Source organism: Wolffia australiana, chromosome 2 (assembly GCF_029677425.1).
Source record: "Wolffia australiana isolate 7733 chromosome 2, ASM2967742v1".
Lineage (NCBI taxonomy): Eukaryota > Viridiplantae > Streptophyta > Magnoliopsida > Alismatales > Araceae > Wolffia > Wolffia australiana.
The window spans coordinates 8,276,421-8,292,161 of NC_135836.1; the positions used below are offsets into that span (position 1 = coordinate 8,276,421).

Consider the following 15,741-nt stretch of genomic DNA (forward strand, 5'->3'; position numbering starts at 1 on the left):
GAGATATATAAATAGACAGATAGATTGAGAGACAGAGAGAGAGTAAGGGAGAGAGGGAGAGAGAGAAAGAGAGATATATAGATAGACAGATAGATTGAGAGAGAGAGAGTAAGGGAGAGAGGGAGAGAGAGAAAGAGAGATATATAGATAGACAGATAGATTGAGAGAGAGAGAGAGTAAGGGAGAGAGGGAGAGAGAGAAAGAGAGATATATAGATAAACAGATAGATTGAGAGAGAGAAAGGAGAGAGTAAGGGAGAAAGAGAGAGAGAGAGAGAAAGAAAGAAAGAGAGAGAGAGTAAGGGAGAGAGGGAGAGAGAGAAAGAGAGATATATAGATAGACAGATAGATTGAGAGAGAGAGAGAGAGAGAGTAAGGGAGAGAGAGAGAGAGAGAGAGAGAGAGAGAGAGAGAGAGAGAGAGATTTTGCAGAAATGGATACAGGTGTAATGTCCCTCTGAAGCTGGTCCGGACCCTCTTACTCTACGACCAGCTACTCCACGGCGGCACGCCTCACGCGCTAAGATAATCTTGCCATTTACCCGCCGCCCGGATGAGGTGGCTTTCCAAATCCGAGCTTGCGGCCATCCTCGTCGCAGAAAATCTTTAAGGACTCGAGAAACGTCTCACGGACGGGGCTGTCCTTCGGTGAAGGTCTTTATAAGGACTCGCCCTTAGAGGAATTCCCTCCATCTCTCCATTCCAACTTACAGGATGGGCTCGGGAAAGCTTCTCTTCTTCTTTTTTATTTTCCATGGCATTATCTCTCTTACTGCGCTCTGCGCCGCGACTCGTTATGTGTTCAAAGTCAGCCGTTTCTCTCGTTCCTACGTTCTTTCTCGTCTTGCGATCTTATTCTCGTTTTCTCCTTCTTTTAATCTCGTCTTCTTCTTTATGTGCTCCTCGCCAAATCGCAGATCGAAGAAGCCAACTACACCAGGCTCTGCGTGACGAAGACTATCTTGACTGTAAACGGACAGTTCCCAGGGCCAACGATATCTGCCACTCGGGGGGACACTATCTTCGTCAGAGTCCTCAATCGGGCGAGCCAGAACATCACCGTCCACTGGTACGCGCAACAAGGCGAGAGAATCGTCATGATTTCGACGAACAAACCACTAAAAAGAACTCATGATAAGAAACAACAAAATCATAACATCGAAGGCAAGAAATATATTCAATCCTATTCCGTTTGATCGTTAAGTTTCTTATCTTATCTCTTAACGGGTCTTATGAAACAAATTGTGATTTTATCGTTTCCTTTTGTCATTTCTTTGGGCGCAGGCACGGGGTGACGCAGCAGAGAAATCCATGGTCAGATGGGCCGGCTTACATAACGCAGTGTCCCATTAAACCTGGCGGCGAGTTCCATTACAAGATCGTCTTCTCCCACGAGCAAGGAACGGCGTGGTGGCACGCCCACAGCGACTGGGCTCGAGCCACTGTGCACGGCCCGATAGTCATCTACCCGAAGCCCGGCTCCTTCGTTCCCTTCCTCGAACCAGACGCCCACATCCCCATCGTTCTAGGTCTCTCTTCTCTTCCACAAATCTCTCTTTCAGCGGTGTTTTTCTCAGACTTTGAAACGCTATCTTCTTCTCTCAACGAGGGGAATGGTGGAAGCGAGACGTGAACGCGGTTCTACAGGAGATGCTCCGAACGGGGGGAGCGCCGAACGTATCCGACGCCTTCACGATAAACGGCCAACCGGGAGATTTCTATCCATGCTCCGACAAAGGCGAGACAAACTTCACCATTCAAAGATAAATTATCGTCGTCTTATCTATCTTCTTCTTGATCGCGGCAGAGACGACAACGATAACGGTGGAGTTCGGCAGGAGATATCTCCTTCACCTCGTGAACGCGGCTCTGAACGAGGAGCTGTTCTTCGCCATAGCCCGGCACCGGCTCCTTCTCGTGGGGGCCGACGGAAGTTATTTAAAGCCGTATCTTACGGAGTATGTGATGATATCTCCGGGCCAGACCATGGACTTAATTCTGGAGGCGAATCAGTGCTCGTCGGAGGAGTATTACATGGCCGCGAGGGCCTTCTCTAGCGCAGCGGCCGTCGCCTACGATAATACTACCGCCACCGCCGTTTTGAAGTATTCTGGGGAGGGGAGAAGCGGAAGGCGGCCTGTTTTTCCTGGAGCGCTGCCGGCGAGCAATGACACGGTGGCAGTGACGAGATTCACCGCCGGGCTTCGCGGGTTGGGGATTTTCGATCGTCCCGAAGGGGTTCCCTTCACCGTCGATGCCCATATTCTCACCACCATCTCCATTAACGAGCTTCCCTGCCCAGAGAAGAACTGCGAAGGCCCCAACGGCACTCGGCTCGCTGCCAGCATGAATAATATCTCCTTCGTCACCCCGCAGGTTTTTTTTACCTTGTTTCTTTCTATTTTTTATGATAATATTTTGTTATCTTTTTTATCTTTATCTTTTTCCTTTCTCTTCTACAGTTTTGTTTTATTTTTATTCTTACTACTTTCTTATCTTTTTCAATAAAATTAATCTTTCGTTGTCTTCTTTAATCTTTGTCTTTTCTTATTTATTTTCATTGATGTATTTTTCTTTTTTTCTTCTTGATTTTTATTTTCATTATACTCATATATATTTATTTCATTTTTATTATTTATTTTCATATTTAATTATTATTACTTCTTATTTTATATTTTACATTTTTATTTCTCCTTTTACTTATCTTTTATATTCATATTTAATTTTTTTGACGTCTTATTTCATAAAAAATAAGTAAAAAATCAACGTAAGATAGAAAATGATAAAGATTAATTTAGTATTTATTTATTTTTTATTTTCGTTTAATTATTTTGACCTTATATTTCATATTTTAGGTATTTTATTTTCACTTGTACTTATTTTTCATATTTAAATATTATTATTTCTTATTCCTATTTTTTATTTTTATTTTTTCCTTTTTATTCTGTATCATAATATTTACTTATTTTATTTTTTATTTTTACTTTCCTTTTTCCTTATGTTTTCATATTTATCATTTTATTTTCCTTTTTCCTTATTTTATTTCCTTTTATTTTTTTATTTTTTATTAAATTTAGATGTATTTTTTTTGCAAAGGTGGACGTACTGGGGGCATACTACAGGAATATCAATGGAGTTATCAGAGGGAAATTTCCATCAAAGCCGCCGCTGTTCTTCAACTTCACGGCCGATGATCTTCCACCAGAGCTGTTGCCAGCAAAGAAGGGGACAAAGGTGAAGTTCATTGACTACGGCGCTAGTGTAGAGCTAGTTTTCCAAGGCACCAGCTTGGTCGCAGGGCTGAACCATCCCATGCATCTCCATGGGTACAACTTCTACGTAGTGGGCTGGGGATTTGGAAACTACAACAGGAAGAAGCACACACCGCTGTACAATCTGGTAGATCCACCATTGATGAACACCTTTGGAGTGCCCAGAAATGGATGGGCAGCCATCCGATTTAGGGCTCTAAATCCTGGTGGGCCTTGGAATTTTTCCCTAGATAGTGATTTTTTTACGTAGGTGATGATGTTTGTTTTTTCTTATGTTGCGCAGGGGTCTGGTTCATGCATTGCCATTTAGAGAGGCATATGACCTGGGGCATGGACACCGTCTTCATTGTGAAGGATGGGAAGAGACCTGAGGAACGTATGCTTCCCCCACCTCCTGATATGCCTCCATGTTAGAGGATGTTGGAGAATGGGGAGTACTTAACTTATACCTGCTTTTCATTACTGCATTACATCCATCATATTGGCAGATGAATGTACTAAGTTGTGCTACCATTTTATAGAATATTTTTAGAAAAAACTGAGATCTTCATCTCTAAGGAAAAAAGGCAGAGAAATGGGCAGCAAGAATCACAGGAATGTAACTGTCAATGAGTTGATAAATGGAATAATTAGTCTCACCAACTTAGAGGAATAAAGACTCTCTTCCCAAATATCAAGAGATGCCTCTCTAATATTGTCATAAGAACACCTTCCAAATATATATCCTGGACATCTATAGAACCTCTTACGAGACTTGGTAGTAAGCACATGACCCCCGAAATCTGGTGGAAACTCAGGCAAGCCACTGAAATTGCATAAGTTTAGTTTAGTTTCACGCATTGTACAAGTAAAAAGACCATGTACTAGAGTGCTATTAAAATATTACAGGGACACAATAATAGAAATTTCCACCATCATGTATTTATCAAACCTTATAATTTATTTTAACTTAAAATTAAAATAAAAACTGAAATTATAGCAAAGAAAAACTGAGCGATGACAACTATAAGCTTCCATTTAGAGGTGAATCTCAAAATATGTTTGATTCTTAATCTCAAAAATATGTCTGATTATGCTATGAAATTTTCAAACATGTTTATGTATTATTATCTTTATAGTTGGAAATGCATGTTTTTGTCCACTAGAATCTGTTAAGATATGAATGTGAGAGTCTCAAAATTGTCATATGGGCCATGACCTTGTAGTATAGTTTACTTCTTTGATACACTCCCTTATGCAAGTCCTCTCCATCAGATAAGGCACCAGCTTTTTTGAGGTTATCAGTGAAACTAACCACATGGAATTAAAGTATATTTTAGGATTAATTATGGGCCTACAATCAGAGTTAGGATAAACTGCTCATTATCCAAAAAATATGCCCAAAATTTTGATATTTGACACTAGGGTTCAAAACGTAACTTCTATTTCCTCTAGAAGAAGGATGAAAAAGAGAAAAATATTTTAAAAAGTTGTGCAAACATAATGCTAAATGTAAACCTCCTATCAGTTGGATATCATTGAAAACTCTATTTTTTGTAACCCTTGATATTCAATTCAACTTATTCATGAATCATAAATATGAACTTATGTCCTCTCAAGACGTCAATAATATATCTCCCATCATTTTAATGCTTTTAACAAATAGAGATTAGGCCACCTTTTGCCTTATCCATCGAATGGTGTACATGATGAATCTGATAATCATGGTACTACGGTCTCTCTTAAGTTTTCATTTTATTTTTCACAAGGATATCTACGTTCATGGATTTGGATCATGCAAAGAACCTTTTTATCTATATCTATATATTTGGATTCCCAATATGGGGTGCTTTTCCCCAATTCCATCATGGAAAAAGTATATTTAATACCCATTAGATTATCAAGGACAAAATTCCAACACAATTCTCAATGAGTAGAATGTTCTTTATGTACAGCAATATGAGAGTAATCATGCTCTCACTATTCTTCAGGTATACTCATGGTTCATCTTCATTATCCATGAATACATGAAATTTGACCATTATATCAAAACCATAATCAGATTTAGGAAAGCTTCATTCAGACCAAAATTAGACCATGAAACCTTTACACTTAAAAATTAGATATTCATGATAATGTAAAAATTTTAGGAAATTCATATTATGACTCAAAAAATTAATTTATTTTGAAGACATCAGAAAAATCCAAAAAAATGGCTAAAAAATTTCAAAATTAAACACATCATTCTAAAAAAATAGTCATCTTATGCTTGATGAATCACATGTATTGTCAAATTAGTGTAAATAACAATGTAAATATGTTCAATTAACTATTAAATATGCATATTATCATGTACATTTGACCAAGTTAAGCAATGACTCCTCATCCAATGAGGACATGATGACTTTTTATCTATACTGTATTCTAAGTCTACTTTTCTCCCACTAGCTTTTCATTGAAATTCTGTGTCTTCCTAGAATACATCCTTTTTTCCGACCAAAACCCATTTTTTCATCAAGATGATAAATGTAGTATCTAAAATTTCTAATTTGAATATCCATACAATAGATAACTCATAGTCCTCAACGCTATCTTATCTGAGTCATGCCTCATCTCGTGGCCTAGACATTTCACACTTCACTATAACTAAAGTTGGTTTTCAATCCTTTTTACACAACTCTTATGGATTATAATTCACATATTTACATGTTAAATAGTTCAATAAGCATGCAGCTATGATGAGTTCATACACACATGAGAATACTAAAAATTTTAAGTAGCTCGCACAGATTGCACTAGTTAAATATGGTATGATTCCACCTACTTGATAAACAGTTAAACTGAGACTTATGTGGCCAAGTTCTTTGATTAAATATATTATTATCCTCATGAACTATATAAACTCCATAGTCAAATATTTTTCTCCTCGATCTCATCAAAAAGTTTAAATACTCTTTCAGGTAGGTCGATACATACTTCACCCTCTATCAACCCTGATAGAGAATTTACATGTTCTCCATCTCTACTATTGGAGATACGGGTACTTTACCCATTAAATATGACTATCAAGACACATATGATTCAAAATCAAAAATGCTAACTATGCAGCACATGCATCTTAAGTACTTTACCTTTGTCAATGTTCCATAAGCTTATAAATACGTCTCATTCACATAGTTCTTGCTCTTCTTAGGAGCATTATCGTATTCAGATAATGTTAAGAAACATATAATACATACTTTCCTTGCCTATTGACGCCAAAGAAATTTCGAATAAATGGAACAACTATTTTCACAATACTTAGGAATATATACGTCTTTTCATAATAGATTTCATGTTCTTTAATTTTCTAGGAACATAATAAGTGTCTAAATACATCATATCTACAAAGGGAATCTTGAGGTTCACTATCCAAATTTTGATTATCATAACCATTGTATATTTCCAAGCGTCAGCTTCATATTGACTTTTCCTCAAATTTTTTCCACTTCTTAACAACTGAAACATCCTCATGCTTCAAGTTTCTCAGAGATATCTCAACTTGGTAGTACATGTAGTAACTCTACTAGTGACCTTTTGAAGCAATGTGAAACTGTATGCTTTGCATAAATCCTTTTATGGCAAATCTACCTTACTGTGGTTCACTATCTTCTTCTACACAAGGATATGGTATCCTTTTAATTGATCATACAAACTAAGAGATCATGAGATTTTCCTTCTAAAGGTTTACCCTTGGTATTATTGAACAATTAGAGTAGTTCAACCAGGTTGACTGAAAGCTTATTCATGCTAAGATTAATTATGAACTACAAATATGAGTCATGATGAATTGAATGATGAGGTAAATGCTAGTTTAAAGGGGAGGGTCATTCTCCAACCAGATCTCACCTCGTAGTCCATTCAATCATCTTCAGAACATCTGCATTTGCAGAATATCCTTCAACTATATGACCCTTGAAAATACTTTTGAGATTTTAACATCTATAAGTCATATTCCACTTATCAAAGACTCTATCGTGTAAGTTATCATGCAGTTAGATTCTACGTCTTCACACTTCAACAATCACAAACATCTCGCCATGTCAAAGTAAACTCCTCATTTCTAGTTCCTTCCTCATATCCCTTTAGCAACATTTAATGCCAACTCAACATTAGCATCATTTACAAGGACATTGGCCAAACCTCATACTTGAAAACTATCATCAAGTTCTTGAGCATGTCATAAATTTAGGGATACCTTGAATGGAATCCTAAAATATTTAGTTATTCAAGTGGTGTGATAAAATTCAGTGGCAAAATGTGTAGTATATCGAGCTGATTTGGCAGTCAAGCCAAAATCTATAACAAGAACCTTGAGTTTTCAATCTATAACCGACTAGATGATCCTATAGAGACTTGACCACAAATGAAAGATAAGCTTTTTGAGAAGTATGTGTCTAGCAACTTTCAGAATAATGGCATAATCTTATCAAAGTAAATGTCTAGTGAATAATTATATCATGCAGTTTGAATATTCCAAATGATATTTAAGGTTGAAGAGAGCCCTTTCGCCATTTCTCATATTCGGACAAACCTTAAATTCCTATATTGGGTTGTGATGAACCAAAAATTGGGGTTAATTTATGGCATTTAAGGGTTCTTATTTGTGTAGAAATATTTATATTTCACCCTTTCTAGCATAGAGTAAGGGGTAATAAAAAAGGAGAAAATACTAAATGGGTGAATCAACTTTAAGTTCCATTTATGATTTTTTATGTTATTTGAGTAATTAAATCTAATCAATAAAAGTAAACAAATAAAAATCACTTCATCCAAATTTTATAAAATAATTTTGGGAAATTTCTAATGAGAAATATTATTTGTATGTAATTAAATCCTTTGGCATTTGCTTCTGTAGTGTTAGGAGATGGTTAACATTTATGGGGTGAATGGATTGAGTGGATGAGTTTTATCCCTGCGGATATTGAAGGAGAAGGATGCAGGTACACCCTAGTGATTAGTAGAGTGGGGAAAGTGATGCCAATTTTTTCATTTCTAATGGTATAAACGGAGGCGGATACGTACCAATGAGTGATACAGTTGGAGGTCGGATGGTGACAACCTAGGCTATTGATGATGATAACACTAGGAAAAAGGATAAATATGTGACTTGGAAAAAGATGAAGACCACACTAACCTGATTCTGATGTGCTCCACAACCATATACTCGTTTTCCTTCACAAGTTTTCCTCTGTAATTAGATCCTTCAATGCTTTGCTCTTGGAATGCAAAAATGGACCCAAACGTGATTTTAAATAAGCAAATCACTCTACTAATCATAATTAGGAACACAATCTAGCATAACTTTTATACAAGGATATGGTTATATTTATATATCCCAGATGATGGATGGATGGAGCAGGTAAAGACAAAAATACCCATAAAATTTCAGCTCATAACTTCATTTTAAGTTGAACCAATCTAAACCATTTATTTTATCTCTTCTTCTTGATTTGTGTGGTTGGTTGTCAACATGGCAAAAGATTTTAGGAAGACCAGAAAATCTCAAAATACAATTTGAAATATTTTTAAAAATTCACATATTATTTTTCTTATTTTATTCAGGAATAAGCATCAATAAAATATTTTATGAAAAATACCCATTTAATATAAATAGGGGAAGGCCCTGAAAATTTTCAACTAGGCCAGAATTCATCCCAATGTGATTGCAGAGGTGTAATGATGACGACAGAGGGTGAATAGAGCTCATTAATGTGAAGAAAGAGATTCAACGTGCTGAGGATCACGTGGATACATCTATAGGTTGCACACATGAGCAGCTAGACATGATTCACTCGAGGATCGAACAAAATCACAAATATGGTACATGCCCAAGTGATTTGTTTCAATTATTTATGTCACTAAAATTTCATTTTAGGTATTTTATTGTGAATCATTATATGTTATCTGGTCTGAAATGACATGTTTCCAATGACAAAGGTTGGGTATAGAGCCTCATAATGCTCATCTAGATCATTGCACATTTGAAACTATTATTCCAAACATGACCATCCGATTGATGATCAAGCTATTAAGAAGTAATATTTCATGATTGGTGGTTATCTTGTTTCAAAATTTATTGATAATGATACTTGGTGATTTTATTTTTATCACCAATTTTCTTTCCCCCCTACCTATACATGACCCATCTTCTTCAGCTAGGAAAATATTCACTTCACTCTTACCCAGCTTTTCACAAATGACTTTACATTGAGGGTATCCATTTGTTATACTCCATGTTAATATTAGTGACAAGATGTGTAGGATATTATTAAAACAATGTCATTTCATATGTATTAATTTCATATTTGTGATTATCTTTCAGTTTCTATCCTCAGTGATATAATGTTTCATGAATTAATGCTACACCATTTCTGTGATAAATCAGCATCTCATTATGCTCAAAGTAAGATCATGGGAAGAAAAGGTTGAAGAAATTATATTGTTTTGCCCTTGGCCTTATGAGAATGATGTGCATCTTTGCGGTAGGAGTAACACCTGTTCCTTCATTGTTAAGGGCAAGAAGATGACTTAGCATCCTTACATCCTAAGATCTTTGGTGGCTTTCATATCAGCCACTATGAAGTCAACCTCAAAATGACAATGTTTTGTATTTACTACTACATCTTCCAACAATCCATAGGGTAGCCCAATGGACCCATCCTATAATTGAAGTTATAGAAAGATCGGCAAAATGTTTTGTATTTCTCTAAACCTTCAAAACTTCACTTTCTTTCAATTTGCCTCTTCAGGAGGAAGTGAGCTTAAAGATGTTCTTTACAAACATCGGGGGCTCAATTTATAGATCCAATCAATGTATAGATAAAGGATTAAAGACATACATACCCTAAAAAATTCAGCTCAATCCAAGATATGGATCATCTAGATATCAACCTAGAAGTTGGATGATTCCTAGATGTTGATTTTATCCAAATATTTCCCTCTCCTCATCCTCGTCAGCACCATCACATCATTCGGTTAGATGTTTATCTCATCTTAGTATGTAGATATTATTTTGGCTGAGATTTTTCCTCAGCATCTGCGATCAATGGTTCTTGTCGCGGCATGTATCACCCTGTGGAAAGAGACAAAAGAAAAGCATAAACATATTATTTAAATATATTATTTAATATTTAGCTCACATCTCATGTGGTAGTGTGTCTACACGCTCCACATAAGCATTCCCTCTTGGATTATCCAATGAGAGGGCTGCAAATAGGCACCAAGTGGACACATGTGTGCCACAAGTCATATGACAGCTCAGCGGGCGCCGCAATATTTTCCCATTCAAAGGAGAGAGGAAAAGTAATCATTTTTTGCCTCAGTCCACAAGCATTTATTACAAGAAAGTGTGCCTTTTTTATTCGTCCACAACATCCTATGCCAATAAAAATGAAGAGACAATGGTGTTATTATTAAAGGCAATATTGGCATTCCTAATCGTGATGCGATAATGTCTTAGTTAAAAGATTGGCCAACACCAATCATTAACTAGGCTTAATGCTTGGTTGTTGTCAATCATTATCCCTTACACTAATTTTTTGTTGTTTGATCTCCACTAAATTGTCTTAGTTAAAAGATTTTGATCCCCACTTGGAGAATGTTGGTTTCTCTGCTTATGTACAAGTGAGGGTTGTATGGTTCATAATTTTAGCGGGAGCCCTTATTAATGAATATAACATCTGCTAAAACTTTATAGGTCTTTTATTGACCAAAACACTCATCGTCAAGTAGCCCATTACATTGCATATTTGATGCAATTCATTGACAAGTAGATAACTTATGATGTGCACAAGAACTTGATGAGAGTCTTCAGGTTTAAAAGATTATCTTATGTCCTTGGCGTACAATGTCGATGTTGAGTTGACATTAGATGCCGGTGATGGGATAAGAGTAAGAAGCTAGAAGTGAAGAGTATGATATGGTTCAATGTTAACGCACCATCAATGAGTTTTTAGCTATTGAATTAGCATGACAACACAGAACCTAAGACCATGTAACAATATATGATAGTTTTTTGAAGAGTAGAATAAGACTTATGGATGTACAATCCAAAAGTCTATTCAAGGCTCACATGATCGAAAGATCTTATGCATATGAGGATGTGTCGAAGATGATTGAAATGACAAGAAAGTAAGATATACTTGGAGAATGGTTCTCCCTTCAATTTTCATTGATCTCATCATTTCATTCATTCATGACTCGTACTTAACTTGCTTAAGAATGTCAAAGGCAAACTTTTAGAAGGTAACATCGTGAAACAACTTATTTCCATTTCCTTGAGAAGGACAAAGGAAAAAAAACATGGTAAGGTAACCGTATCACACAAGGATATAAGCGACAACAAATGTTTGCACTATAGTCTAAAAAGTCATTAAAAGAGGAACTATGTATAGTAACACGTTAAGATTGCTCAGAAAAGTTGAAACATAGGGATGTTTTAATTTCTTCAAATGTGGAAGTAAGTGGAGGGAAATGAAACATAAAGTTCAGGCTAGGAAGTATCATAAAGGTTACGATGATCACTATATGGATAGTGAACTTCAAGTTTCATTTGGGAGATATGGTATCTTTCAAAGACAATCATGATCCTAGCATGAAGAAGAACATCACATTTGTTATGAACAGATTTGGATATTCTCCAACTATTTACAACATTAATTGTTCCATTTATTTGAGAAATAAATTGATTGATTTGACATTGATTGAAAGGGAATAATTCTACAAGATGATTCCTACTATTCTCTCAAAGTGATATTGCTCCTAACAAGAGAAAAAACTATGTGAACAATGTTCATCTTTATGAGCATACATATCATTAGTAAAAGGTAAGACAAATTATGATGCATAGGATGCATAATTAGCGCATTTATTTTGGGTCATATGCTAGATGTTAATCGTACCTTTTGGGTAAAGTACTCGCATAACTTATGCAGTGGGGAACATGTCAATGATTTGTTCTAGTCAATACATGAGGATATATGTTTCTACACACCTGAAAGAGTATTAAACTTCTAGATGAGATCGACAAGAATAATACTTAACTACGGAGTTCACATAGTTCATGCATGATAATGTTTCCTATCTTAAATTGCTCATCCACTAACGTCTGAGATGAATGGTTCATCAAAGAGATGGATTCACACTTTGTTGGACATTGTGAAATTCATGATGAGTAACTTACAATTTCTAATGATGTAATACGTGATAATCCAGGATCGATCGGCACGTATTACACTACAGATGTCATCGATGAATGCACCAGATATCTAGATGCCATGATGTAATTTGGAGAAGTAAAGACAAGTATGACAAATTAGCTTAAAAAGTATGAAGATCAGTTAAATTGGTGAAGCTCGATTGGGCACAATCGACTTCCCTACGTCCCTGTGGACCAAATTTGAAGCATGAGATGAGGGGTAGTCGCACTACCCGACAGCGTCCAATCTTCCTTGACAAGCAATTAGTGATTTACCGCAAGAAATTTAAGCTATCTCTCACTAAGGGTATTGAGACGGGTCAATAAGGGATTTCCTACTCTCGAGGCACGGATAGTAAATTTGATAAATACTGAAGGAAATATTGAACTGTAATGGGGGGGGGAGATAGAAGCACCTGAAGGAGCAACTTCCCGTCGTCGAAGAGAGATTCCGTGTGAACAAGCAGGTGGCTTAACGTCGCTCCATTTGAGCGTGACCAGGGTTCGACTTGACAAGGTGAAACGAGCAGGGCAGATTTGGTGCACTTGGAAGCACACGTGATTGGCAGCAGGAAACCCTTGGTCTTCATGGACAGGGTGTATGCGCGCTAGACCTGCAGTGCGCGCGCGACCAGCAGCGGGAGAGGAAAGGGCCGCCACACACACGTGTGCGTCACAAGCGGTGGGCACGCGCGTAAAGGCTACTTGAGGGCTTAACAGTGCCCATGTTTGTGGCGACGATGGAAGGTGTGCGCGATGAAAACACCACAGCGCTAGCAGGGAGTATGTGTCAGACGTAGCTGGCGGGCGCACATGCGCTCAGCGTGGATGGGCAGGAGCACGAGCGGGGAACTCAGAACTTGGCCTGTGATCTCCACGGTGTTAGACCTGGGCGCTTGAGCTCTCACGAACCAGTTTCTTGATTTTCTTGATAGTAAGTACCATCCCAAGGGAGTGGGTCTTGATCGTCGAATGCAAGAAACTCAAGAAAGGGGTTCAGGTTCTACTGGGCAAGAAACGATTCCTTCAAGAATTGTAGAGGCGGTAGGGATGGCGACTACGGTGTTGATCTGCAACCCCGACGGTATGGAGGTCTGACCAATTGGAATTTCTGATGCTTCAATGGGATTTTCTTGAACACTTTCTGGCAACGAGGACGTTCCAAAAGTGGGTTGTTCCTAGTGGCAAGATAATCTTCCAAGTATCAACGGCAAACAAAGGGGATGACTCACAAATCCTGGACGTGGAGGGAGGGCCACGTCCTACACCATCTAACTAGGCTTCCTAAGAACGATCTGTAAACTATCTATGGCTAAGAAACAAGATAAAAAAACAATACCACTTTGATTCTCAATGTCTAGTCTGTCTGTCCTCTTCGGCATGCCGTCCTTATATAGGGCTGTCGGCATGCCAATTGAGCGTAACTAGAGGGAATCATCTTAGGACGAGAGGTTCTCTCAAAATGACAAGAAAAATAAAATCATTTGAAATGGACAAGACAAAACATGACTGGCCCAGTCCACAATACAACAGGAAATTATAACAATAATAAAATAAAAATAAGCAAAGACTGAAGCGGCTTCAATTCATGCAGAATATTTGAACGATGTGTCGTAGGCGTCGGCTCGTGCGGCTCGATGAGGCTGCTGGCGCCATTCTGTCTTGATGGTGAGATGGTCCCCCATCATCTAATGAACCCATGTGTACCTGCACTCATTGTAGTTGCATGAATGATGACCTTGTTACCCATTTAATCTATGAATTCTATTCCATAAAAATGGAGAAATAGAGTCAATCAACGCTGTACAATTCAAAAAAAAGACTCAATAATATTGGATTCATGGAAAGGGAATGAGGCCCAACTTTACGAGTGGGAAGTCTAGCCCATAAGATGAGGCTTGACTCAGATAAGATGGAGTTGAGGACTGTGAGATTTGGATTTTAGGGTTATCCAAATTATAAAATTTTGGATACTACTTTTACCATCCTAAGAAGCAAAAGTGTTTTGTTAGCTAAGGGTTGTCTTGTTTGAAGACACATATCTACTATGAGAAGAAAGTGGGAGCAAAAGTAGTCTCATAAGGAATTCCTAGATTGAAAAATATCATAACCTCATTTGATAAGTAATTAGTCTTAAACTTCTTCACAAATATACCAAAGAAATTCATATGTTGAGTAGAAAGGACTGGATAACTCGATCATAATGTTGGACATCATGATTTTGAGTTATGTCAAAATACTCTATCTTAGAGATGGTTATCTCTAACATAGTCTAACTTTTGAAGCGGCTAGTCTAACTTTTAAAATGAGTGAGAACATATGGATTCTGAAATTTGGTCCACACACCTCAACCATTTTTTGAAATTGATCGACACTTTGAAGGGTATGGTACCCATTATAAGTGAACCTTTTGATAAAGATTAGGTGCTGACGGACAAATTGAAATTGTTCAAAGAAAAAGTTCATGGAGGAAGGGTTCACATAAGCTGCCATGATAAAGTCCACCAGAATATTTTTTCCATAGAAGCACACTATGATTATGGAATCTAGAAATAAATGAAGGTGTATACAATACAATCTAAAAGTATACATCCAAGTGCGCAAGCTGACATAATTTAATTATGGATTGAAACAACCATTCCTATGTCTTCATTGAGAATGAAGAGTAAGCCATCCAAGTATACATGAAGACCAGTGGGAGCATAAATACTATCATAATTCTCAAATTCTTTATGTAGAGTGCATTCTACTCAATGAGAATGATGTAGGAATGTTATACTCGATAAAAGAATGACTATCAAATATCTTCTCCATGAAAGGATTTAGGAGGAGTAACCTATGTGTTGAGAATACAAATCTATAGAGATAGGTTGAGAAGGTTATCAATATTTTCCAAATCCATAAACATAGATATCATCACCAAAAAGAATTTTGGGATGGAGAGCTCTGAGAGAGATTCATTGTACTATGGTAATATGATTAATCATGTACATCATTCTATGTGTGAGGCCTAAAGTGTCCTACGCTCTAACTATTATGAGCACTAAAAGAATATGAGATATGTTTTTATTGTCTTGAGAAGACAAATATGAGATATTTTAGATCATGGAGAAGATGGATTAAAACTTAAGGAACACATAAATTTTAGTTTTCAATAATATCAAATGACTAAAGGTCTAAATTTGAAGTTATGGTTCTATAGTAATGAAGTATCACCTATTGGAAAGTTTCCAAGTAGGCTAACTTAAAACTT

At 37.0% G+C, this 15,741-nt stretch overlaps 1 protein-coding gene across 1 annotated transcript; it reads left to right on the forward strand.

The window, feature by feature from the left end:
* The first annotated feature begins 210 nt into the window (after positions 1 to 210).
* On the forward strand, positions 211 to 3,926 carry LOC144715105 (laccase-15-like). Its single transcript, XM_078589999.1, has 7 exons — positions 211 to 806; positions 917 to 1,068; positions 1,284 to 1,528; positions 1,609 to 1,737; positions 1,807 to 2,375; positions 3,096 to 3,477; positions 3,555 to 3,926. Exons 1-7 carry the CDS (start codon positions 714 to 716, stop codon positions 3,683 to 3,685), a joined length of 1,701 nt encoding a protein of 566 aa, XP_078446125.1. The 5' UTR covers positions 211 to 713; the 3' UTR covers positions 3,686 to 3,926.
* The last annotated feature ends 11,815 nt before the right edge of the window (positions 3,927 to 15,741 follow it).